A 24,503-nucleotide genomic window follows, 5' to 3' on the forward strand; every position below is an offset into this window, starting at 1 on the left:
TTACACCAGAAAGGGGAGTTTTTGCACACTCACCTCTATATTCATCCTTGGTCAATATGGTCAGAAATTGGTTACTTAGGAAATAATTCTATAGAAAGAACTTCTCACCTGCCACCTGACAGCAACCCTCCAGGGATTTTTCCTAATCTGTATGTCCAAGATGACATGGTCCTGCACATTTCCTCCCTGGCACTGCAGTGGAGATGGGGCGGTGGGGTACTGGGAGACTGGGCTCCACGCCTGGCCCTACCACCCTGCCTGGGGCACTGACCCCTTGGAGCCAGCTTCCTCCATTGTGCGGTGCCTGCTGGCCTATTTCACTCAACATGCTGTCCTCAAACTTCACTCACGTTGTCATGTGTATCAGGACTTCACCCGTTTTTATGGCTGTGTCATATTCCATCATGTGTACAGACCACATTCTGTGTCCATGCATTGGCCAAAGGACACTTAGGTCACTTCCATCTTTTGTCAATTGTGAAAATGCCACCATGCACACAGGTGTGCCTATATCTCTTCAGGATCATTCCTTGTATTCAGAGTCGGGCTTTGGCTTGAGACAAAGATTTTTAGTCAATAAAGGAAGAATTCTCAAAAAACACAGACGCTGGCAGATAACGCCACACTGCGTCAGCGGCCACCCTTCGCACTCCCCATCACCACAGCATTACTGCACGGAACAGTGAAAATGGTTTTCTTGCCTCCCTTCCAGAGCCCCTCCCAGCCCCAAAGGGAAAACTGGGTCATCTATTTACCTCTAAATGTGTTCCTGTTTTGTTGTTAATTAAAAAAATTTTTTTTCTAGACGTTCCTACCTCTCCACACCCCAAGCGTATAATCTACCACTTTCCCTCTTGCTGACGCATCTGTTGTCCTGTTACTAAGAGCCATAAACCACTTCCATTTTCACTGAGTTTCTTTTTTAATCGCCCCCTTAGAAACTGTAAAGTAGAACCTCTTTCCTCCACCTCTCTGCTTGGTGAGAACACTAGGAGCGTGAGAAATTGCCAGTCTTTGCAGGGAAGAAACTAGTAAAGTGGATTTGCAATAGGAATTCATTAAGGGAACAGCAATTCACCACCCAAAAGCCTCCCTAAGTAAGCTGGGAGGTTTATGGCTGTTTTGGGCAATTTGGAAAGAACCTCAGTGATGCTACATAATTTCTGTGTTTTTGTGGGAGGAAAAATAAAATAGAAAGACCAGGAGGAACTCTGTGGAATATCATTTTCTTTCTTAGGTAGGAAGCTGCCACAAAAGGAGGAATTGCTGGTCAGAGTTTTAATTCTATAACATATCTTCAGCCTCATGGACTTTATTTTCAGCGTAGATTCAGCTGATATTGCTAAGGAAGCATCGCAGGCTCTGAGGTTGGCTGTTTCCCCTCCTCCCAGACCACCTCCGGGCAGTTGCTAGAGATTTATTTCTAGACCTCCTGGTCTCCGCTTATGGCTTAACGGTGTGAGCCCATGCCAGAAAGGTTTTCCTATCTCTGATGAAAGCAGGTGAGCTGTGTATCAGACAGGCTGATGCCCAGGGTCCCCGATGCAGGCGGTGTATGATGGGGGGGTGGCTAAAAACGGCGTTGCTGGGGTCATCTGGTTGAGAGGTTCTAAAATCTGGCCGCACACTGGAATCATCTGGGGAGCTTTCAAAACAATTGGGTTCTGGGCCCCACCCCCAAGGATACACACGTGGCAGGTCGGGGTTGAAGCCCAGGAATCTGCCCTGTTGCTACGTTGGAGACCCCTGCCCCACCCCTGCCCCCCTAATTCCTAAAGCAGAACTGTCCAGAGGGTGGGGAAGTCAGCTAGGAGCCAGCCACCTGAGTTATTGATCTAAGTTCTCGTTTAGTTATACCCCACCTAACTCTAATGTAAATCTGAGGGCAGACCCACTTCCCTACCAGGCATTCTCTCTAGCAGGGTGTGTGTGTGTGTGTGTGTGTGTGTGTGTGTGTGTGCGCACCCCACCTAACTCTAATGTAAATCTACTCTAGCAGGGTGTGTGTGTGTGTGTTTGTGTGTGTGTGTGTGTGTGTGCACCCCACCTAACTCTAATGTAAATCTGAGGGCAGACCCACTTCCCTACCAGGCATTCTCTCTAGCAGGGTGTGTGTGTGTGTGTAAGAAAGTGTGTTCCTATGCTGAGCATCTAAATGTGCCAGACCCTATGTACCTTCATCATCTCATTTAAGCCTCACCTCTATCCTGTGAAGCAGATATTATCTTCACTTTACAGATGAAGAAAACCAAGGCTCAGAGAGGCTGAGTCATTTGCTCAAGGACACACAGCTGGTTACACGATACAGCTGGGATTTGAATCCAGGTGATTCCCTCTTTAGCTCATGCTTAAATACACTAGGAGGACCCTCTCCACATTGGTCTAGTTTAGAGTTCTGTCACTGCCAATAGCACAGCTTTCTCCTCTGATCACCTAGCCAGCCCCAACCTCACCCCATTGTTTATTTTCAATGTTCATTTTCAGTTGACTTTCAATCTTATTCAGCCCCAATGACCTCTGGTTCACTCTTTGGCTCTTTCAGGGTTTTTCAATGTTTCATGTTGGTGAGTTTTGATATACAATGTAGTACTCAGTCCTTGCAGCAGGAACCACTACTTCCCTTCCCAGGGCTGAGCCCAGCTCAGGTCCCAGCAGACGGTTTGGATATAATGACTGAGTGATGAGCAAAAGGTTTTAAGCACATGTGTAGGCCCAAGCTCTCTTAGTTACAGCTCCCCATCAAAACGCCCATCCAGATGCACAAATTGAAGTCTGGGGGCTTGAAAGACAAAAAGGAGCTAGTGTGGCAATAGGAGCCCAGAGAAGATCAGAGAGTGGGCCGAGGTGGTCAGCCAGAGATTTTGTCCTGAGAAACGAGAACCCCTGAAGCTTTGATGTAGGGGGGTGCCGAGCTCCCACGGCCGCTGTCAGTCCTGCATGACTAGATGGACAGCCCCAGAGGCAAGAGCCCGCCCTAGTCACCTGGTAGCTCTACAGCTGGCTCTTTGTTTGCGTGTTTATTATGTTTTGCTCTTTGGCACCAGTTAATGTTAGAATGAAAGGCAAACCCAAATGAAATTAGGATTTAAAGTTTACAGATGCCTGTTTCTGCCCCAGTAAAGACATCATTCATCTGTGACAGGCTGACTGGGAATTTATGACAAATCCAGGTGAGAGCATGCCTGGAGACTACCTTTGTTCATGGACAAATCTTTTGCTGAGTCAATTAATAATGCAAACAAATGTGGGGAAGAATGCATGAGAACTGTTTTAAATATTTTAGCGTTGCCCATATAAATACAAAAGTTGATACTTGAATTGCCTACCATTTGTTTAACAATATACCATAATTCAGGAAGCATCCCACCAGCACACACACACCCCCGCCCCCCCAAAACACGTTAGTTTTAACTAATCATATTTAACTATATTTGGATGCCTCAAGTTTAATGATCCCTGTGTTCAGTTTATTGCCTTCATATTTGGAAGTTATTGTGATCTGACACCCAAGAAAGTCGCTGGTTACCCAAATGCACACATGCATACTCACAAATGCGCCAGAACCTTTCCTAACTTTAAAGTTGACTTTTAACCTAGTATAGTTCCTAAGCCTGATCCTACCTCTGCTTTCAGCCTCTCTGCTGCGTTCACTTTAGTTTTTCACCCCTGTAGAGATTTACAAGCCAGCTGCTGTCAGGAGGGGCAGATTTACACCCCCAATTTGCACTGGCAGTCACTGCATTTCTGCAAAAACAACAGTAAAAAGAAAGAAAAGTCAGCCTCCTAAGTCAGGCTTTAGGGACCCAGGTTCTTTCTGATACATGTTCCTTTAACCTGGCAACTCTATTTCCGGGAACCCCCCCTAAAGAAATCATCTGCACCACCAAATGAAGCTGAAGGTAGTAGAATCCACAGTGCTCCTCATTCTAGAAAAGACCAGAAGTCACCTGAGTGCCCAAGAAGGGAACGGGTGAGTAAAGGGCTGGTCAGCTGTGTGACATAAGATTGGGTTGCCACTAAGAAAACTCTCACGATGTGTTTATGAGAATCTGAAAACAGTTTTTATTTACCGTATTTCACATTTAAAATACCGTTGACTTGGAGACACCCAGAATTTCATGCCATTTCATGACCTACCAAGAAAAAAAAATTGCTGAGGATGAGGTTTCTAACAGCAGCATCTAAATAAGGCTGGGATGCTAAAGGTCTCTCTCCCTTTGCCATACGGGGTAATGACAAATAGCCCTGCCAGGCTGAAAGAGGCAATGCGGGAACATTCAAGCTCAACCATGCCCTGGGTGGAGGGAGGGAAAGAAATTATCCATCAGAATACAAACAAGCCAGCATGCACACAGGTTTGTGTCTGAAACACTTCAAGCAGATACCTGAACTGAATTTAATTTAAATTTAATTTAGTGTCATCTCAAGTTGGCAGTGCCCCCAATGCCTGGCAGCAGCAAACCCAGATCCTCTCTGCAAGAGCCGGATTTCAACACAGGTTCACAGTGCCTGTGAAATGTACTTCAATTGTACAATGCAATGTTCGGAGAGGCTAAAATGTGAAAATACACAAGTCTTAGCACTGATGTCAAGCCAAAGAGCAGAATAAAAGGGTATGTGGAAAATGACCTCTCTTTGCAGGGAAAACCTTAGCACTTCTAATAAAATCCACTAAAATTTTACCAGTGGCTTTCTGTAAGTGGTGAGATTGGGGTTATTGGTTTTTTTTCTCCTTTAAACAAGTCGGCACTTTCCAGATTTTCTAAACCGAATGCGGAAAGAGGAAAAATAGAACAGGGGACTGTGCCGAGGGAGGGGGATGATTTTAGACAGGATGGTCCAGGAGCCCCCTGAAGAAGCCAGCCTGGGAGAAGCCAGGGGGAAAGTTCACCACTGCACTCTGTTCAAGCCTGCCCAGTGGGCAGATGTTTGATCCATAAATTAAGAGACGAATGCACCACGGGCTGGGAGCTACAAAACATCAACCCAAGTCTCAAGGGGCCCACGGCGACTCTGGCTATCTGGGGAGCCCTTCTCCGCCAGACTGAGAGCAGGCAGGGAGGGGATATCTGCTGGCCATCAGCAGGGCTGGAGGAAAGTCTGCAGCTGCAGGTTTAGCCAAGAATGATGGTCGTGGTCCTGGCCTTGGATTTCTCATCTGTGAAATGAGCTTAATGCCTTTTTCACCTCGGCCTACCAAAGGACACAGTGCTCTGAGATTCTGAGCCCAGGCCAAAGCACTAGGGTCCTGTGTGCCCTGAAATCTTCACCCATGCCCCCGTGACACCATCCTGCAAACTGAGACCCATTAGCCTCAGATAAGCAGTTTTGTCTCAGGAAGCTGACCTTGCTGTGTGCTCAGCACAGGGAGAAGATGCTACCGTCAGCTCCTACCTTCCTGCCCACCTGCTCAGTCCTGGATACTCGGGTCCAGGTCCTGTGATAGAAGCTGCAGGTACAGAGAGAGAAGGCGGCTTGCAACCTCGTGTGTGCTGAGGGAGCGGGGCGGGGTGGGGGTGGGGGCAGCAAACAGAGGCCTAGGGTGTCCTGGGTGGGATACCTGGGACCTCGCAGCAGACAGGGGAGGCTTCCCAAGGAGGGGACACAGGCACCACTGACACAAGAAAATGTTAGCGCATTTGGCGGGTTTCACATATTGTTTCACTTTACCCTCACACTTGGGGTAAATGGAGGGCATTTCCATTTCCCAGATGAGCGTACCGAGGCTGTTAGTTGCCAAGGTCACAGAGCTTGCAGATAGCAGTGCCAGAATCCTCACCTGCCTCGGGATTCTGGACTCCAAGCTCCCTGGCATGCTGTCACATGGGGGAGGTGTGTGTGCAGGTGCATGAGTTGAGGGTGAGGAGCTGGGAGAGAGGAGAAGGCTATTGTGGGTGGAGAGGCAGGTCTGGCTGGGACCTGGGGGCCAAAGGGTAGTGGGAGGAACAATCGAAGCTTCCTGGAGAAGAGCTGAAGTGAGCAAAGTCACTTATCAGTCTGAAGAGGAAACCTCCCCGGGCTTCCTATACAGGTCATCCTCCTGTCCCCAGCCACCCACACGGGAGGACAGTCAGCAAAACGCAGGCTTCTGATGCTCAGGGGAATGGGCCCGGTGTGACTGGGAGAATGCCCAGGGGTGACCAACAACCCAGCACTGTCACACTGGTCTGCACAGGGAGGGGCCCAGGAAAGGAAGTCCACCCTCTCCCTGAACAGTGGCTTCAAGGGGCAGCACGTGCCCTCGCTGGAGGCAGAAGAGCCGAGTTGGGTCTGACCACTGAGAGTGAGTAGAACTCTATAGATGGTTCTAAGATGCCAGTCCCCTGGTTATTCACTCAAACACTAATCTAGGTACTACTGTGAAGAGGCTTTGGAGTTGGAATTGAAATTACCCTGGATTATCTGGGTTGTCCTACTGTAATCAGATGAGCCCTTAACAGTATAAGAGGAAGGCAGATGGTTGGTCAGAAATTTGAAGCATGAGGACACAACCTGCTGCTGGCAGCTTGAAAGGGGCCATGAGCCAGGGGATGTAGGTAGCTGAGAATGGCTCCCAGCTGACAGTAAGCAAGGAAACGGGGACTACAATCACACGGACTGAATTTTGCCAACAACCTGAATGAACCTGGAAGCAGCCACTGCCAGAGCCACCAGAAAGACTGTGGCCCCCCATAAACACCTTGATTTTGGCCTCAGAGATTCAAGCAGAGAAGCCCTAAGCCATGCCAGGCAGACATCTCACCTGCAAAAACTGAGGTATAATAAGCAGGTGTTGGTTTAAGCTGCTCAGCTTGTGGCAGTCACGGAAGACTAATCCATGAGCCTCCTGCAGAGAGACCAGGCCAGCAGGGAAGAGGGCAGCCGGGAGCCACAGCTGCTGCAGGTGAGAGGCCATAGATGTGGCTGCTGGTCCCACCCCACCCACAACAGCCAGAGAAGAAGGGAAAGGGTCAATCCGGAACAGGAGCATCGAGTCATGAGTAGGGTGGCATTCACTCATTTACTCACTCATCCAATCACCAGTTTTCAAACACCTGCTATGAGGTTTCCCAGGGCCTCGGAGGTCCAGGAAGGAAAGAGAGGCTTCGTGGGGGGTGGGTCACCCCCGAAGAGAGATTAGCAGGGCCATAACACACACAGGAGATGGCAGCAGATTGGCAGGGCTGGCACAGAAACCACCACAGAGGGAGCTGGCCAGCAGGTGGGCCCCACAGGTGCTTCTCAAGGCTTCCTTGAGAAGAACTGACATGAGTAAAGTCACTTAGGGCAAAGTCTCCCAGACCTTCAGGATAGTGACTCTCAGCCCGTGCCAACCCCTGCCTTCTGGGTTGGCGCTCTCCAAATCCCCATGCACCCTCAGGGAAAAGGCTGGCCCGCACTGCCAAGCTCGAGCACCCACCTACCGTCCTCTGTCAATGGACAAGTTTACACTTTGGTTGCATACCTGCCTCATAGGCAGTGGGTCATCCAGCACCTGACACATAGCAAACAATTCATGTTAGCTTAAAAAATAAAAAGACAAGGGCAGGCCCCCCAGAGAATGACCACGTCAGGCAGAATAGCAAAAGAGTATCCGAGGCACAGAACTAGCAGGCTAAGCCTGGGACCAGGAAAGCCACCTGAGGGGACAGCAGTGACATCCTGCTCTGTGACTTTAGCACACACCTGGAGCTCCCTCGGGAGCCTCCCTCGGGAGCCGGGCCACGAAGGCAGCCAGGGATCACAGTGACACAACACGCTACCTCGAGGCCACCCTCCTGCCTTAAATGGGGCACTCCACAAATGGGAAAACAAGCTCCCAACTCCTGTCTTTGCCGCAAAGCTGGCAGCAGAAGTACCACCTGGCTCCCAGGGCGGGGCCAGGAGGATTTATGGCTGGGCTAACCTTGGGGTGCTGCCGGCAGGCCCCTCCCCTCCCTACGTGTAACTGTCTTCGGGGTAGTAAAATGGAGTTCATGTTTCTTTAAACGCAAAGTGTTCTCCATGTATTGCTTCATCCAGTCCTCAAAACAATCCGACATGCTTTTATTTGTCCATTTTCAAGATTAAGAGAAAGTTGGACTGCTTCGGGGGTTTTCAATTTTGTTTATGCTGACACATCTTTTCTTGAAAAGAAATAGTACAAGAAAGCCCAAGATGTGAAACAAATTAGAGTGACTCCAGCAGGGGTGGTGAGGGAGAAAGGCTGGAGCCCCAGTTAGCTAAGGGGTAGAGAGGGGTTAGTGACTCCTGAGGGGCTGCACAAAAACAGGGGATATCTATGAAATCAGGGAGCATGGCTGAGCCCTGGAGCCTGGCAAGGCCCGTTCAGCTGGAGGCCCTCCCCACAGCCACCTGGCTGCTTCTGGCTGAGGTGGAAGTGGGTGTAGGGAAGGGGAGATCTTTGAGGGCTGGGACTGCCCATCATCCACCCATCCCCAGTACACTGCCTGACATCCTGGAGACGCCAACATGTCTGGGAAAGCTGGCCCCTGGGTCCAGACCATGGCCCCACTTCCCTCCAGATGGGCCAGAGCAGGGCCTGGGAAGGAGGGCCCCTTGACAGGCACAGGATTTATTTCTTCCTTGTTAGTCCACGGTGGCCCTGACCCGGACATGTTCCTCTGATGACCCCTGCCTCAGAGCCCACTAGCTGTGCGTCAGCATCCTGCCCCCCTGCCACGGAGGCCAGGCTATACACGCCTGTGAGGCCAAAAGGCAGCCAGGACAAGCAACCAGGGATGTGGAGGGGAGAGGAAGGGAGCCTCTGGGCCGGGCCAGCTAGCCACAGAGAGAGGATCCATCTCACAGACTCACTGCCAGGCTGCAAACCCTTGGAGATCACGCAGGCCAGCGCCCCAACTTAACAGGCTGGGAAAATGAGGCCCAGAGAGAAGGGATTGAATTTGCCAAGGTCTCCCAGCTAGTGAGAGGCAAGACCTGGTCTAGAATCCCAAGTTCTTGGCCTCTGAGTCCAGTGCTCTCTTCCCCAGCGCAGTTCTGTGGGAATCAGATAGGAGCGGGGCCAAACAAATCAGACAGAGAATCAGGGAGTGTGGTCGGCAGCCTCGACTGCAAGTCCCGATTCTGCTATTTTCCGAGAGGAAACCTGGAGCGGAAAGGACCCCCTCTTCTGCTTCCCGGGATTTTGTCTTGGGGGCCCTCTCTTCCACTGCGGGGTGAAAGGGGCAGTCTAAAGCCACTGCTGCCGCCCAGGCGCTCTGCCCCAGCCCGTTCCCACACAGCCTAGGAATCGTCGGTTGCTGGCCAGGCGGAGACCTACCCTAGGAGTAATCAGCCCACGTGTTCCAGCCAGAAGCCCCCACCCCACCCCCAGCACTGAGCGCACACACTGGCTCCCCTCCTCGACCCCTCACTGGATCCGGGGACACACCCTCTGTCTTTCTCTCGCTCTTTCTCACGCACCCACACCCGTGCTACCACAGGCGCTCCTCACAGAGGCACGCCCGCCCACGGCATTCCCAATTACGGATGCCCACTCCCTGGCCCACTACGCCTCACTCTCTCCGGCCACCCGCCTACGCTCGCGGCCTCTCCGGCTCCCGCACTCGTGTCCCCGCCGTTTGCAACCCCCACTCGCTCCGCCGCGCCCCGCGCTGCAGCCTCACCGCGGGCGCCGCGCCCCTGGCCGCTTCCGGGAGAGGCCGCTTCCGGGAGAGCCCGGCCCGCGTCCCGCGCGGGGAGGGCACCGGCTGGAGACCCCGCCCCGCCCCGGGCCCCGCCCCCGCCGGGCCCGGAGGACGTGAGCTCACGCCCTCCTCCCTGTACCCCGCGTCGCCAGGAAGCTTTCGCGCCAGGTCACGGCCCGCTCCCTGCCAACGGGCCGGCCGGGCAATCGGTGACGCGCCAGGACCCGGACCGGGGCCGTCCGACCCCCGACCCTCATGGCGCCGCCCGCACTAGGTGCTTCCCGGGCGCGTACGGAGCAGGGCGGGAGGCCCGGACCCTAGCGGCTGCGCTGTGGACTGTGGCGGGTTCTCCCCGCCCCCCATTCCCTCCTGACGCGGGCGGGGAGAGCTCGGGCCCGCACGCCCCGCCCACCGCGCTTCCGGCCACCCACGTGGCTGCGTGCCCACGTGCTCCGGCCAGTCGGGACCGCGGGTGGGAGGTTCCGAGTTGCCCGGCCGCGAGCACCCGTCGAGCGGAACGGGGACGAGGAGAAGGCGGCCTCCGCCATGAACCCCCGGGGCCTCTTCCAGGACTTCAACCCGAGTAAGTTCCTTATCTACGCCTGCCTGCTGCTCTTCTCGGTGCTGCTCCCCCTCCGCCTGGACGGCGTCATCCAGTGGAGTTACTGGGCGGTCTTCACCCCCATCTGGCTGTGGAAGCTCATGGTCATCGCGGGCGCCTCGGTGGGTGCGGGCGTCTGGGCCCGCAACCCCCGCTACCGCGCCGAGGGCGAGACCTGCGTGGAGTTCAAGGCCATGTTGATCGCTGTGGGCATCCACCTGCTGCTGCTCATGTTCGAGGTCCTGGTCTGCGACCGGGTGGAGAGGGGCACCCACTTCTGGCTGCTGGTCTTCATGCCGCTCTTCTTCGTGTCCCCCGTGTCCGTGGCCGCCTGCGTCTGGGGCTTCCGGCACGACCGGTCGCTGGAGCTGGAGATCCTGTGCTCCGTCAACATCCTGCAGTTCATCTTCCTGGCCCTCCGGCTGGACAGGATTATCCACTGGCCGTGGCTGGTGGTGTTTGTGCCCCTGTGGGTCCTCATGTCTTTCCTCTGTCTGGTTGTCCTCTACTACATCGTCTGGTCCCTCCTGTTCCTGCGGTCCCTGGACGTGGTCGGGGAGCAGCGAAGAACGCACGTGACCATGGCCGTGAGCTGGATCACAATTGTCGTGCCCCTCCTCACCTTCGAGGTTCTGCTGGTGCACAGATTGGACGGCCACAACGCTTTCTCCTACGTTTCCATATTTGTCCCCCTTTGGCTGTCCCTGGTAACCCTCATGGCCACGACATTTAGGCGGAAGGGGGGCAATCATTGGTGGTTTGGTATTCGCAGAGACTTCTGCCAGTTTCTGCTGGAAATTTTCCCATTTTTAAGAGAATACGGGAACATTTCGTATGATCTGCATCATGAAGATAGTGAAGATACTGACGAAACATCAGTTCCAGAAGCACCTAAAAGTGCCCTGATGTTCGGGAAGAAAGCCAGGGTAGTGATAACCCAGAGCCCTGGGAAATATGTCCCCCCACCTCCCAAGTTAAATATTGATATGCCAGACTAAACCCCACTTGGAGGGAAGGGCCATAAGCGGAATAGAAACCACATGTGTCCACATGCACATACCAAACCCACCCTACTTTTGCCTCTCTGATGGTCCATCCCATACCTGGACCTGGAGATGGGGGTCTGAACACCTTCATCTCATGCTTGTTTGAGTTTGATGCTTGTACTTGATTTATCAGTACCACTGTAGATTTTGGAGGTTATTTTAATATATCGCTGGGGGAGGCGTGGTTTGTACATATACATGTATGAGAGAACTCGCTTTCCAGGTCAGCACTTAAAAGAGCCAGCTGGGAGCGGTAAGTTGAATTGTTTTAGTAGGTCTTCAGAAGGAATAACTACATAGCTGTTTTATTTTTTTAAGGGTTAATGTACCTATCAAAAGTATTGTTTTGTTTAAAAAAGTATTTTTATACACTACTAGTCTAAAATTGTATTTCAGATTGTTCCTTTTGTGACATAAGCAATAGCAAATATAAAGAATTCCCTCTCCAGCCACTTGTTTTATAAACTTCATAGTTCTTGTTAGTGTTTGGACTGTTTCTTTAGTTTTCACTGGTATTGGTCCTTAATATCCACAGATACACTGTTCTGAAAGTTGAACCCAGGCATATATATAGTATCTATATGAATATTTTAGTGTAATATATTTTATTGAATTCTAGTTCTGTGCAGTAAAATGTATTATGTTAAAGTATTTTTTTAAGCTTCTGTGTAAAGATATGTGTATATTGCAGATGTCCTTAAAGATTGGTTAAACATTAATATGTATCCAGTGTGTGAGGTCTTAGCAGTTGCAGGCAAGAATACAGGGATTGGAGACCCTGTGGATCTCAGCATTCAGGGATTACGTGTTTTAGGCTTGCAGTTTGAGGGTCTTTTTTAGTGCCCATCAGTAGAGGGGGAGACACTGCCCTTTGGAAACAGGTGGCAGGCTGGCCTTGCCGCAGTGTGGTACCAAAGCTTTAAGTGACACTGCTATTTAGCACATTGAATTTTTTGCACATGTGGTAGTAACATATCTTCAGGAACAACCAAAACAAGCAACAAGTGGTTTGTCTGTTTCTAAGAACCTTAGAATATCAGTTGGCCATGATATAAAGTGGTGCCTGTTGTTGGAAAACTGGAGAGAGCAGTCTTAGCCAAAAAAAAGTCGGTCAACCCTATGGGGTTATTATTTTAAGGTCCAAACTCTTTGATGTGTCAGCAATAAGAAAATAGAACAGTTCAGGTTATTTTTAAATAAGTACAATGTTTCTTTGGGTCCTGGGGGTAGACCAGGGACTCAGGAGGGCAGAAACCAGCTCCTACAAGAGTAATGTTCTGACTGAGACCAAATAAAGACTTTCTCAAAAAAAGTAGTGATAACATTACTCGGGAGAAGAGGGAAGAGCAAGTGACTTGGATTATCAGCAACTTAAACAATTATCTAAATTGGGATAGAGCCTTGTGAATTAAGTGAATACCCCCTTTGCCCTGACTGTGGGGCAGACCTGTTCAGTTTGAATGAAAATGAAAAAAATGGCTTAAATTCACTAGCTTCACCCTATTTAGAACAGGTTAAAATATTCGGGGCTGCAATAAACTACAGAATGGCAGTACAAAAGTCAGCCCTGGGAACAACCCAGAGCCAGAGGGCACCCCAGCTCACTTTAGAGAGCCAGGAATGAGCCATAGCCTCCCACACTGTCAGGATTTGGGGAGCAGCCCACAGCAGTGGGCGTGACATTTCATTAGGATGATTTCATCCATACGTCCATGCCCTCACTCAGCAGATCTCGCCTGAGTACTGCCGTGAGCCGGCGTGAGGCTGGGCAGTGGAGAACAATGCCACGTGGGCCCTGCACACCCTGAACTTAGAATCAAAGGTAAGAGGGCAGTGAGACAGCTCAGCACAGCTGGTGAGCACTAGGAGGGACCCTACCCAGAGCGGGTCACACAAGAGGTGCCGAAGGATGTGACTGGGTCTCAGGGTGACCCTCAGCTGGAATCCAGACCCATCTTTGTTTTCAGGAGTCCTCCAGTCTCCCAATCCCCAAAAACATTCCAACCACTTGACTCACACTTTGGGAAGGTTCAGGTAGCAGAGGGGCAGGTTTGGGGCTGCAGTGCAGTCCCCAGCTGCCCTGGTGACAGTTCCAGGTTGGGGGCTTGTAGACCCCGGGTAGAATCCTTCCTGCTCAGATGGCCCCCTCCCCACAACCAGCCAACCCTTCTCAACACCAAGAAGTTCTGGAGTTGGAGAGCCAGCGTGGAGTGCAATCTCCAGCCTCTGGCAGTGGGCCAGCCCCTTCAGACCTCTTTCCTGTCTCAAGGCCATGAGGTAAAAACCAGAGGGAGCCACAGGTTGTAGAACATTGTTTGGCCTGGAGAAGTGAATACATCCTCCCCTGTGATGGGGGACCTGATGGCCACACAGTCCACCAGTGACCCACAATATTTAGCCTCTGTCAAATTCTGTAATTCAAGTTTCTCATGAGAGATGATGTACTTATCAGCTTTTGTTGCAAAACCACCTCCCAGATCTGAGTGGCTTACAGCTACAGATTTTCACACGGGTCCACGCATCAGTTGGCTATGGTGGCTCCTCTCCAGGCCATGGATTTTATCCAGCTTTGCCCCCCAATGCACCGCTTACTCTGGGTCCTGGCCAAAGGAGCAGCATTCCCTGCTCACAGCAGGAGCCCAAGAGGCCAAACCTGCAAACAAATCCAGCTTCTGCCGAAGTGGGACGCATGTGAGGTCTACTCATCCATCCAAGTCCATGGCCACAGCCGGCATCAGGAGGTGGGCACCCCACGGCCAAGAACTGGCACAGGGGACCATTAGCCCACAAGTTTAAAACATCACAGGGTGTAAAGAACACCGAGGGCTCCATCTGAGATTCTACAAAGGGTCTATGCACTATGACTACTTTGCAGAAATCTACAACCTCCAGATGGGTTCCTAGACCAGATAAGTCCTGAAACCCAGAAAGGCCAGCCTTTCTACATCAACTAGTTCCAGTCCCCTACCCCGTATTATCCGCAGACCCTTCCAACATAAAAAAGCTAGAATGGGCACAGCCCAAATACCCCTAAAGAGTGGAGAAAGCATCAAAGGAGAAGGTGGGGTTATAACAGATGATAGGATTTAAAAGTAGGGGCATGCTGAGAGGTGTCTAATACTGCACTGAGGCAAGGCAGACAGCTGATCAGTCTGGTTCTGGGCTCACTGAGTGCTTATGGGGACTGTCAGGTAAACCAAGGCAAGAATTTTCCAAAAGAGGCAAATCAGGAAATCCTCAAAGTGAGAGGGCTGTTGGCAGTGCTGTGCAAATGGGGCATGGGGTGGGACATAGGGTTGCCCCTGTGGGGAGAAAGGATAAAGCACAGGTGGACTGAGGTGTCCATAAGCAGGTGGCTGTGATGCACTGGTCTTCTGAAAAACCTGGGAGATAAAGATGGGTCAGCTTCCAGCAGCCCTCAAGTGGGAATGCAGGCTGAGCCTGGCAGCCCAGCAGGAGGACCAGGTAGACCTCCCTGGAGGGAGATGAGGACTACAGCAGCAGACAGCCTGGAGAATTGTCAGGCAGTGGATCAAGAGGTGGGTTGGACCAGAAACCCCAGAAGCTGTGACTTCTGTTTCTCAAGGGACTTGTTGGGGGCCCCTGCACAGAGCCAGCTCACATCTCACACCTCCACCAGGCCACACGTGCTGGTGGGGGAAGTGGTCATCTGAAAGGAGCTGCCCCTAGTCTCTAGAGCACTGGATACACTGAAAATAAGTGCAAACATTGACATATCATGAACTCATAGAAAAATGGCCAGGATTCTAAATCTGATCTGCTCAAATGGGTATTTTGGCACAGATATGAAAGGTGCCCTTTCTGCCTCTCCACCTCCAACTGCAGACCCAGAAATATAAATTGATTGAGTTATTTTTGAGAATAGCTTTGTCAGAGAGAGTGGACTGCTGCACATAGGTAATATTTAAAGCAGGTGGGAAGACCATTTTGAGCTGGTCTGAAGAATAGCTTCTAAGTCAGACCAGATGTATGATGCTTCATGGCATAAAGCCACTGCTGCCAACACTAGGAAATATCAATTATTTGTTTTGAACAAAACCTGGGAGGATCAGATTCTGAGATGCACTCATCGAGAGCTTAAATATGCCATCAGCCACAGCTCTACAGAGAAACTGAGGAAACCCGATGCTGGGTGATGTTATTTACAAGAACTCGTGATAGATGCTGAAGTTTAGTGACATTTACCATGTAAATTTGAATTTTTTAAATAGTAACATCATCTGTAAATGGAAAGTGCTGAAATGTCTGTGATGTGTCAAATGTGATTATTAAGTTCTAGTCCTAACAGGTACCCATGCAAGGCCATTAACAGATAATGATGGTGTCGGGTTCATGAAAGTTACTATCCTTGTTAAACTATTTGGATGCGTGTAACAGGAGTTGTGCACACATTTGCACTCCTGCAGGTTTCAGTGGCACCGCTGAGGGGAGGCATGTCCTAAATGTCCATGGAGGGCAGAGTGTTGCCCCTAGCATGCCCCAGACTGAGGTGCTTCTGGGGTGCCTGTGATGGTTGGAGGAGGGGGAGTAGCAGATGCCCCCACTTAATACTTTAAGCGGGGGTGGACAAATATGACTGCCTGGGGACACAGAGGGCACGCCTCACAGAGAAAGACAGGTGTTAACCTGATTGCAGGAAAACCACATGGTGGGCTTTAGGGGCACATATGCCTGATGGAGACGTGTGCCATTTAGCATATGCATGTCTGCCAGGGACATATGTGCCCACCTTGGATGTGCATGCCCAAGTGAGACACGTGTAAGTGTCTGGCAGGGGTGTGCCCACCTGGGGGACTTACATGCCCACTTGAGACATGTGTCCACCTGGAACATGTGTGTATGCCCACATGGGAAATGAATGCTTACCTGGGACATAAGAGCCCACCTGGGACGTGAATGCTCACTTGGGGCATATGTGCCACCTGGGATGTGAGTGTGGACTTGGGAATCTATGTCCACTTGGGACATGAATATTCACCTAGGATGTGTGTCCACCTGGGACCTGTTTACCACCTGGGACATGGGGGCCAACTGGGGCTACTGGACAGCCAAATTGACTTGGAGATCTGATTCGAGGGCACCACACAGTGTCCACAGATGGGTTGGTTCTTGGGGCACAGAGCAGGGAGGAGCAGGCAGGAGGGTGGGTTTGCAGGTGCAGGTGGCAGATGTAAAGCAATGTCCCCTCCCTCGTTGGCATGTATAGAGTTTCAGAGGCACAGGCCTTGTCTGAGGACTCCAAGCTCCTCTGTTGTCTGACTGGAAAGCTAACTTCTAGAAGTTTTTCTAGTTTCTAGAAACCAAGACACTGTTTAGATATGGAGTTCGAGTGAAAAGGAGGAGGCAAATTCAACTAGCTTTAAAAGAAGACAAAACAGCTCCAGGAGCAAACACAAAGCCTAGATGCTGAGATCAGGTAGGAAACCCTGCAATGACCAGTGCCCTGGGTCTTCCACACTGGAGCTGCTGTCCATGGAGGCCCTTCCCTGCTCTAGTGGCTGTGCTGCCCCCTTCCTGCAAGGCCAGTACCTCAACCCTGAGTCTGAACAGCTACCAGGCACTGCCATCCCAGAGGAGGCAATGACCACTGTGATAGCACCTGCTTCTAGGAGCAGCTGCCCTGGGGGGAGGTGCTAAGGGTTGCAACAGTGCCTGCCTCTCTCTATCCCACACCAAGCCCAGGTCACCACCACCTATTTGAAAGTTGAGGTGGCCCCCTTGTTCTCCCTTCTCTAGAACTCATAGGGAGCTACTCCCAATGCACAGCCTGGCTGGGTGTGCCACAGCAGCACCTGGGGACATAACTCAGGCTCACAGCTTGCCCTTGTCTTTTCTCACTCAAACAGCCTCAGGGTGAAGTGACACCAACAAGCTTCTACCTCATGCCCTCTCCTCACCCCCTACCTCACGCTGCTCCCTGCCTTCCCTAGGGTATGGGCACATGGCTTCTACTCTGCAACCCTGTTATTAGGTATTTACTTGGAAAAACTGAGAACAGGGACATAAATGGAGATTTGTACATGGGTGTTTATAGTGGTAGCACTTAGACGTTGTAATGGATGGGGGGGTACATTTGTAATGGATGGGGGAGTTGCTTTTTATGGAGAACAAAATAAAGTGGTTTCTTGAAATGAAATCTATTCCTTGTGAAGATGCCATGAACATTGTTGAAGTGACAACAAAGAGTGTAGAATATGGCATGAATTTAGTTTATCAACTCTATCAAGCATCAGCAGGTGTTGCAAGGATTGACCCCAATTTTGGAGGAAGTACTACTGTGGGTAAAATGCACATCAAACAGCATTGATGCTACAGAGGAATCTTTCATGAAAGGAAAAGTCAATGTGACAAACTTCAGTGATGCCTTATTTTAAGAAATTGCCACAGTCACCCCCACCTTCAGCTACCAACCCCTTGATCTGTCAGTAGACATCAACGTCAAAGGGAAGAATCTCCACCACTAAAAAGATTGATTCACTTAAGACCATATGATATTTAGTATTCTTCAGCAATACATTTTTTATTTCATAATTTTTATTGATGCCATTTATACCATGGTCTAATAAACATGGCTTTAATATTAACATCCTTACTATCCAAAATCCCAAGTCCCTATGTGAGACATGACTCCCATGTGCATAAACCTCCCTGGCAATGTGGGACAGAACTCCTGGGATTCTCTGGGATCCAGCATCATGGAATTGAGAAAGCTTGTTAACCAAAAGGAATAAGAGAGAAATGAGACAAAATAGCATTTCAGTGGCTGCAGGATTTCAGAGTCCAAAGGCCATCCTGAATGTTATTCTTATGCATTATATAGCTATCCCTTTTTAGCTTATCATATTTTGGAGTGGCTGGAGGGAAGTATGTGAAATTATTGATCTGTATTCCAGTAGCCATGCTTCTTGAAGAAAATTGTGCAATGATAAAGCTTTTACAATGTGACTTTGTGATTGTGAAAATCTGTGTCTGATGTTCTTTTTATCTAGGACATAGACAGATGAGTAGAAAAATATGGATAAAAATAAATAAACAATAGGGGAATAAGGGGAAATATATACTGTGTAGATAAAAATATTAGCAGCCAATGAGAGGGAGGGCTAAGGAGTAAGGTATTTAAAAGTTTTTTCTCTTTGTTTTTTATTTCTTTTTCTGAAGTGATGCAAATATTCAAACAGTGATCATGGTGATAACACACAAATATGTGATGAAACTGTGAGGTATTTTTCATACACTATATATGGACTGTATATGTATCAAGATTTTTCAATAAAAACATCTTTAAAAAAAACCAAGTCATCATGTCCATTTCAGTATATATAAAAACACATGCTTAATACTTTGTACAATACTGATTTTTGTCAAAATAGAATTGGATCAGAAAAGCCAATAAATTCATGTCAACAATACTCAGTTTAAAAAAAAAAACAAACTTCCAAATGGATTAAGGCAACTTTGAATAATGAGATTTACATAATAAGATCTGAGATAAGACTAAAAAACAACAAATTTCTAGCACAAAATTAAAATTTCAAGTTCAGGATTTATTTTATGCCAAAAAAGTATAGAAACAAATAGTATTTACAAATTTTATAATAAAACAATGAAAAAAGGTAGGTGATAATCGTAAGGAGAATATAGAAATAGCATGTAATTATTAAACTGAGAACTAGATATATCTAACAAGTCCTGTGCATGGACCAGTCTTAATCAGGCTTCTTCTATCAAAATTTTAGTGCCCCATGTACCCAACTCACTCACTTCACACATACACAGCATAAACTCAGCATAGAAATCATTCATTTTAGCACCCTCTACTGAATACAAAACTCCTCAAATATAACTACAACTTCAAAGACTTCCATAATGCATGTCAATGCTTACTAATGGTGCAAAGTGGTTTTATACAAAGTCATTCAGGTTTGGCCTCTATTCCTGTGTACATTCAAAACTCCTCAAATATAACTACAACTTCAAAGACTTCCATAATGCATGTCAATGCTTACTAATGGTGCAAAGTGGTTTTATACAAAGTCATTCAGGTTTGGTCTCTATTCCTGTGTACAGTCAGACCAGGTAGAATACGCTGGATCATATGATATTCTTGCTGAAGAATCAATCATCAGTCCAGCTATTTCTTAAAGGGGTGAGGTAGGGTTGGAGGGTTTCTATAAAGAAAAAACAAGAAGCAAAATCCCAAAATTAAAGGTGTCCATAGGCAGATCCGACTTCAGATAACTCCAGCAGATAGTACAATCCCTTATCTGAATGCAAGACATCAGCTCTTGTTAATAAAACTATTGGGTATAAAACCACTGTGAATTTATTTCCTACATCTAACAGTAGTCTTTACCTTGCAAGCAGAAGCTGAAGTTCCAGAAGAGAAAACATGTTTCCCAATTGACCCCATTGTAAATGCTGCTTGAGACTGGTTAAATAGAAATCCTTCTGAGTCGAAGGCTGGGCTAGGTCTACAGGTGTGGCAGATTTGCACCAAATGTGAACATTCCTAATGGATTATTGTTTGTGAAGTTGAAATTTGTAGTGCTGCTGCCAAGGTGGAAAACCAAACTGGAATTAGGAGTTGTTTCAGAGCCAACTGCAGACTGACTAGGCTGTTATGCAAACATAGGAGGCTGATTACTGCTTGACACTGTGTCAAAAGTAGGTGGTGGGTCAGGCATTATTAGAAATGCAGCCTATTGGACACTCCCAAGATTCTGTGCGTCTTTTAAACTCATCTCTAAATCCTAAGGTACCAGTGGTCACAGGGCAGCTAGCAGATGGAGCAGTCATATTTATAGACTTTTTGAAGGCGCTGGAAATGTAAGGAACCACTTAACACCAGTTCCAAGTTTGGGTGTTTCACAAGCAACACATCTTATTGCTTCAGGCTTATTGTGCACTAAACAGGTATCACAATCCCAAGTTCCTACTGCTGGCTTACATTTGTGTCCAAAGCCTGTCCCCGATGCAGAGACAGTTGGTTTGCCATTTATATTTGATGTCCCACTTCCAGTCTGTTTAGCAGCACCTCTTGATGGCAATTCTGAAGTTTGACAGGCCATGCACTTCTCATCTGTAACTTTGTTCTGGAGTAGACATGTATCACACAGCCATGATGATGATGACAACTTTGCAGCTTCACAGACCAGGCACTTCTCCGGAACTTTGTTCCGGAGTAGACATGTTTTACGCCACCGTGATGATTGACCTTTTAAACTTTCCCCAAGTCCAATTACACTAGGAGTAAAGCTACCTATTGCTGGTTTTGTATCAACTACCTGGCTTGTCATAGTATGCTGAGCAGCTAAAGGATCTACCTTCGGTGATATGAAACCAGGGTTTTCCACAAAATCTAGGACATTTCCTTCTTTCACAGGTTTTGCTTGACTAAAAAGGCCTTCACAAACTTCATCTGGTTTCTTCTTACAGCTTGTATTATTCCCAGAAGTGATATCTTGAGCTGAAGTATTTATCACTGGGTCTGAAGTACTAGTGGTGTCAGAGATTTCTGCTTTTGCAGCAGGCACACTAGATGGTGGAGATTGTGTGTCTGCCTCAGTGACTTTTACAACTGGAGATGAAACTCTAAAGTCAGGACCGCCAGTGCTGCTTGAAGAGTTCATTTGTCCCTTATTTGTTAATGGTTGCGAAGGACTGATGGGTGATGGAGAGGAAGGTGTTGTTCCAGAGGAACTTGAACTGCAGGCAGGCAGTGAAGAACTGGTGATTGGTGGAGAGATTTTTGATAATACCTGTACTTCCATTCCCTCCACCTTTGGCAATTTAGATGCCCTGACGTTTGTTCTCTCTCGTCTTGTTTTGCTGCCTCCATTCCCTATTCCAGAAGATAATCCGTTGGCTGCTGCAGGTCGACTGAAATTTGGGCATGGAAATCCACTTTCTCCCTGTCTATTTTGTCCTGATGTCACACTTTTTTCATACTGAGTATTGTGCTTGTACTTGTCAGCTATTCTTTGATTAGTCTTTCTCAATTTATGAGAAAAGGTCACAGATGGTTTAAAATGAACAGCGTGATTTGTTGCTATGGAAACTGGCTTTGGGGTCAAAGGTCCTTTAACAGGGGGATACTGAGAGTCCAGCTTAATCTTTTTAGCCTGAAAATCTGTGGAATATATATCACTTCTATCAAGATAATTCACAGAAGAACTGGTGATTGGTGGAGAGATTTTTGATAATACCGGTACTTCCATTTTCTCCTCCTTTGGCAATTTAGATGCAGGGAGGTTTGTTCTCTCTCGTCTTGTTTTGCTGCCTCCATTCCCTATTCCAGAAGATAATCTGTTGTCTGAAGGTCGACTGAAATTTGGGCATGGAAATCCACTTTCTCCCTGTCTATTTTGTCCTGGTGTCACACTTTTTTCATACTGAGTATTGTGCTTGTACTTGTCAGCTATTCTTTGATTAGTCTTTCTCAATTTATGAGAAAAGGTCACAGATGGTTTAAAATGAACAGCGTGATTTGTTGCTATGGAAACTGGCTTTGGGATCAAAGGTCCTTTAACAAGGGGATACTGAGAGTCCAGCTTAACCGTTTTAGCCTGAAAATCTGTGGAATATATATCACTTCTATCAAGATAATTCACAGAAGAACTGGTGATTGATAGAGAGATTTTTGATAATACCTGTACTTCCATTTTCTCCTCCTTTGGCAATTTAGATGCAGGGAGGTTTGTTCTCTCTCCTCTTGTTTTGCTGCCTCCATTCCCTATTCCAGAAGATAATCTGTTGTCTGAAGGTCGACTGAAATTTGGGCATGGAAATCCACTTTCTCCCTGTCTATTTTGTCCTGGTGTCACACTTTTTTCATACTGAGTATTGTGCTTGTACTTGTCAGCTATTCTTTGATTAGTCTTTCTCAATTTATGAGAAAAGGTCACAGATGGTTTAAAATGAACAGCGTGATTTGTTGCTATGGGAATTGGCTTTGGAATCAAAGGTCCCTTAACAGGGGGATACTGAGAGTCCACCTTAACCGTTTTAGCCTGAAAATCTGTGGAATATATATCACTTCTATCAAGATAATTCACAAGTGAGGAAACAACAAAAGATATTTTTTTTGCATCCTGTAGAGGGCTGGACATCTTCTCTGAGTATTGTAATATTCGCTGAGGTGCCAAACTAATCACTACAAAAGACTGTGTATTGAGTTGCTTCGCTTTCATCTGTCTTCTAACTGGTGCCTGATAAGGTGCACTTGGTAGCTGAGACCATCCTGCAGGAGCTGCTGCCCCACCATATGTTGTTTTTCCAGGATAACAAGGAGAATCTCTAAACTGTTTTGTTTTAAGGATCGAAGAACTCCCGAGCGAAGAGGAAAGTGTTCCAAAGGCAGCCAAGTTGAATGCTGGGTTTTTTGAGCTGGTGGCAATGTGCTGTGGGAGTGCACAAGAAGGCTGGGGCTCTATGGACCACAGATGTGGGACTGAAGTATTCTTTGCAACAGCTATATCTTTATCAGAAGCTCTTGAAGAAAAAACACTGGTAGTTGAACTGTTATCATCATGCTGAGAAGCAGAATCTTTAACTTCCTTTACAAGGGAAAATGCAGAACTGCTAGTTGTCAATGCCAAGGACATGGACAGTTGGTGGTGTAAGATAGGGGATTCCAACATGGAGACGCGCAGATGGCTCTGATGAAGAGAAGGCCTTGTTGGCACATCTGCATGACTTGAAGCAGTACTAGTTGTTGAAGGTTCTTCTGTATTATCGACTGTTGGTGCAGGAGTGATCCTCCCATCACTAGTACTGGAGCTCTCCTCAGTGGCCTGCGTGAGACGCTCATCTTTATTTTCCTGCTCACGTGGTACCTCCCCTGTGTCTGCTGAGCACCCGAGTACATCTTCATTCGTGTTGAAGTATCTCTGCAGCCATCCTGGCACAATATTCCTTATGGATTCTGTAAGCCTTCTAAAGATGCCACCATACGTCAGTCGCCACTGCATATAAAGCTTAATCAGTCCTTTGTGGACAGTTTGTGTCTGGATCTTGCCGCCGCCCCTTCCCAGTCCTCCGGCTCTGGAGGCCATGGTGAGGCTCTGCGGCTCCTGGTCGGGCCGGCGACCGGGCGGGTAACGGGGCAGGTGAGAGGGGCGGGAGAGTGGGGAGCGGGACCTTGGGGCAATCCCCCACCCGGGCTTGGCCCAGATGGCCGCCCGGATGGGGACACAGCACCCCGGGGACCGCGAGGTTGAGAATACGAGCAGAGCAACAGTGCTCACTGGCAGAGGGGGGGCTTGGCGGTGGAGAGACCCGCGAAGCTGGCTCCTGTCCGGTAGTCCCCCGCGGAGCCCCCGTGACGTCACGGTCTCCATGGAGATGCCCCGCAGAGAAAGGCGGGGAGGCTCCTCGCGCTGCTAAGTTCCAGCTGGACCCACGGCCGGTTCTTTCCCACTGCTTGGGTGGTCGCTGCTGCCGGCCCCGCCCGCCATCCTGACCCCTTTGTGCACAGCGCCTGCTCCCGCCGCGGTGTACAGCGCAGCTCTGCCTATTCCGTTGTTTTTTATGAAGGGATGGTCACGCTTTTTATAACATAATTCTATTGGACACTTACTATACTACAGCATACTGTGAACATAACTTTTATGTGCACCGGGAAACCAAAACCAACGTGGTGTTATTGCAGTGTTTGCAGAATTGCAATAGTCTGGAACCAAACCCTCAATATCTGGGACCCCCTGGATGAAGATTATGGGCTGCCTAGGGGTTAGTTTAGGGGGCTAAATAGTTCTAAAATTCTTTGTTAAGAAAACAACACCACCATATGCTTCACCCCATGTCCTTCTCCCACAGGAAACCATTTTGATGGCTTTACACTTTTTCTTGGGTGTTACCATCTCCATTTCATCCCTAACTGCTAGGTTGCCTTCTTATGCCTGAGCCCTGCGATGTCTACATTTGTGTCATGTTTGTAGAGGTTATGACTTCATTTAGTTTAGTCCTTTTGGAGCCAAACTTTCCTTTTCATTGTATATTTCATTTGTTCTGATGGCTTTGTTTTCTCCTGTGCCCTGCACAAATGTTTTTTTTTCTTTTCCTTTCTATTGTGCTCTTACCTTTAATAATTGTTCTTAGTATTACTTGAGTTATCATGCAGCAGTTTTTTGAAACAGATACTTATTTCTACCATAAACAATGAAATGTCAGACGTCCTAGAGCTGTGCTCTCAAATGTGGTATCTAA

General features: G+C 48.4%; 1 protein-coding gene, 2 long non-coding RNA genes and 1 pseudogene across 6 annotated transcripts in view; 1 reads left to right on the forward strand and 3 right to left on the reverse strand.

Annotated features, from left to right (window-relative positions):
* Positions 1–2,026: 2,026 nt before the first annotated feature.
* LOC143677509 (uncharacterized) lies at positions 2,027–9,550 on the reverse strand. Of its 3 annotated transcripts, none has more exons than XR_013172635.1 (3): positions 7,035–9,550; positions 6,743–6,874; positions 2,027–5,449 (listed from the first exon to the last, which is right to left on the reverse strand). It is a non-coding gene; the product is annotated as an uncharacterized LOC143677509 (long non-coding RNA). The 3 variants fall into 3 exon arrangements; XR_013172634.1 differs by having other exon boundaries at positions 2,027–4,552; positions 5,347–5,449; positions 6,743–9,550; XR_013172633.1 differs by having other exon boundaries at positions 2,027–4,133; positions 4,386–5,449; positions 6,743–9,550.
* A 395-nt stretch (positions 9,551–9,945) lies between these two features.
* On the forward strand, positions 9,946–18,542 carry TMEM185B (transmembrane protein 185B). The gene has a single exon (XM_077153530.1). It carries the CDS (start codon positions 10,176–10,178, stop codon positions 11,226–11,228), a length of 1,053 nt encoding a protein of 350 aa, XP_077009645.1. The 5' UTR covers positions 9,946–10,175; the 3' UTR covers positions 11,229–18,542.
* A 235-nt stretch (positions 18,543–18,777) lies between these two features.
* Positions 18,778–24,503, reverse strand: part of LOC143677511 (uncharacterized) — a 109,683-nt gene continuing 103,957 nt past the window's right edge. For both annotated transcript variants that reach the window (XR_013172638.1, XR_013172637.1), the window contains one exon: positions 18,778–19,465. This is a non-coding gene — a long non-coding RNA (uncharacterized LOC143677511). The remainder of the gene's footprint in view (positions 19,466–24,503) is intronic.
* Positions 19,463–23,350, reverse strand: LOC143677510 (nuclear pore complex protein Nup153 pseudogene; annotated as a pseudogene).

The sequence above is a fragment of the Tamandua tetradactyla genome, chromosome 3 (genome assembly GCF_023851605.1).
Source record: "Tamandua tetradactyla isolate mTamTet1 chromosome 3, mTamTet1.pri, whole genome shotgun sequence".
In the NCBI taxonomy this organism is placed as follows: Eukaryota; Metazoa; Chordata; class Mammalia; order Pilosa; family Myrmecophagidae; genus Tamandua; species Tamandua tetradactyla.

What these genes read in the sequence shown, in the direction of transcription:
- TMEM185B (XM_077153530.1), top strand. Translation starts at nt 10,176, where the DNA reads ATGAACCCCCGGGGCCTCTTCCAGGACTTCAACCCGAGTAAGTTCCTT.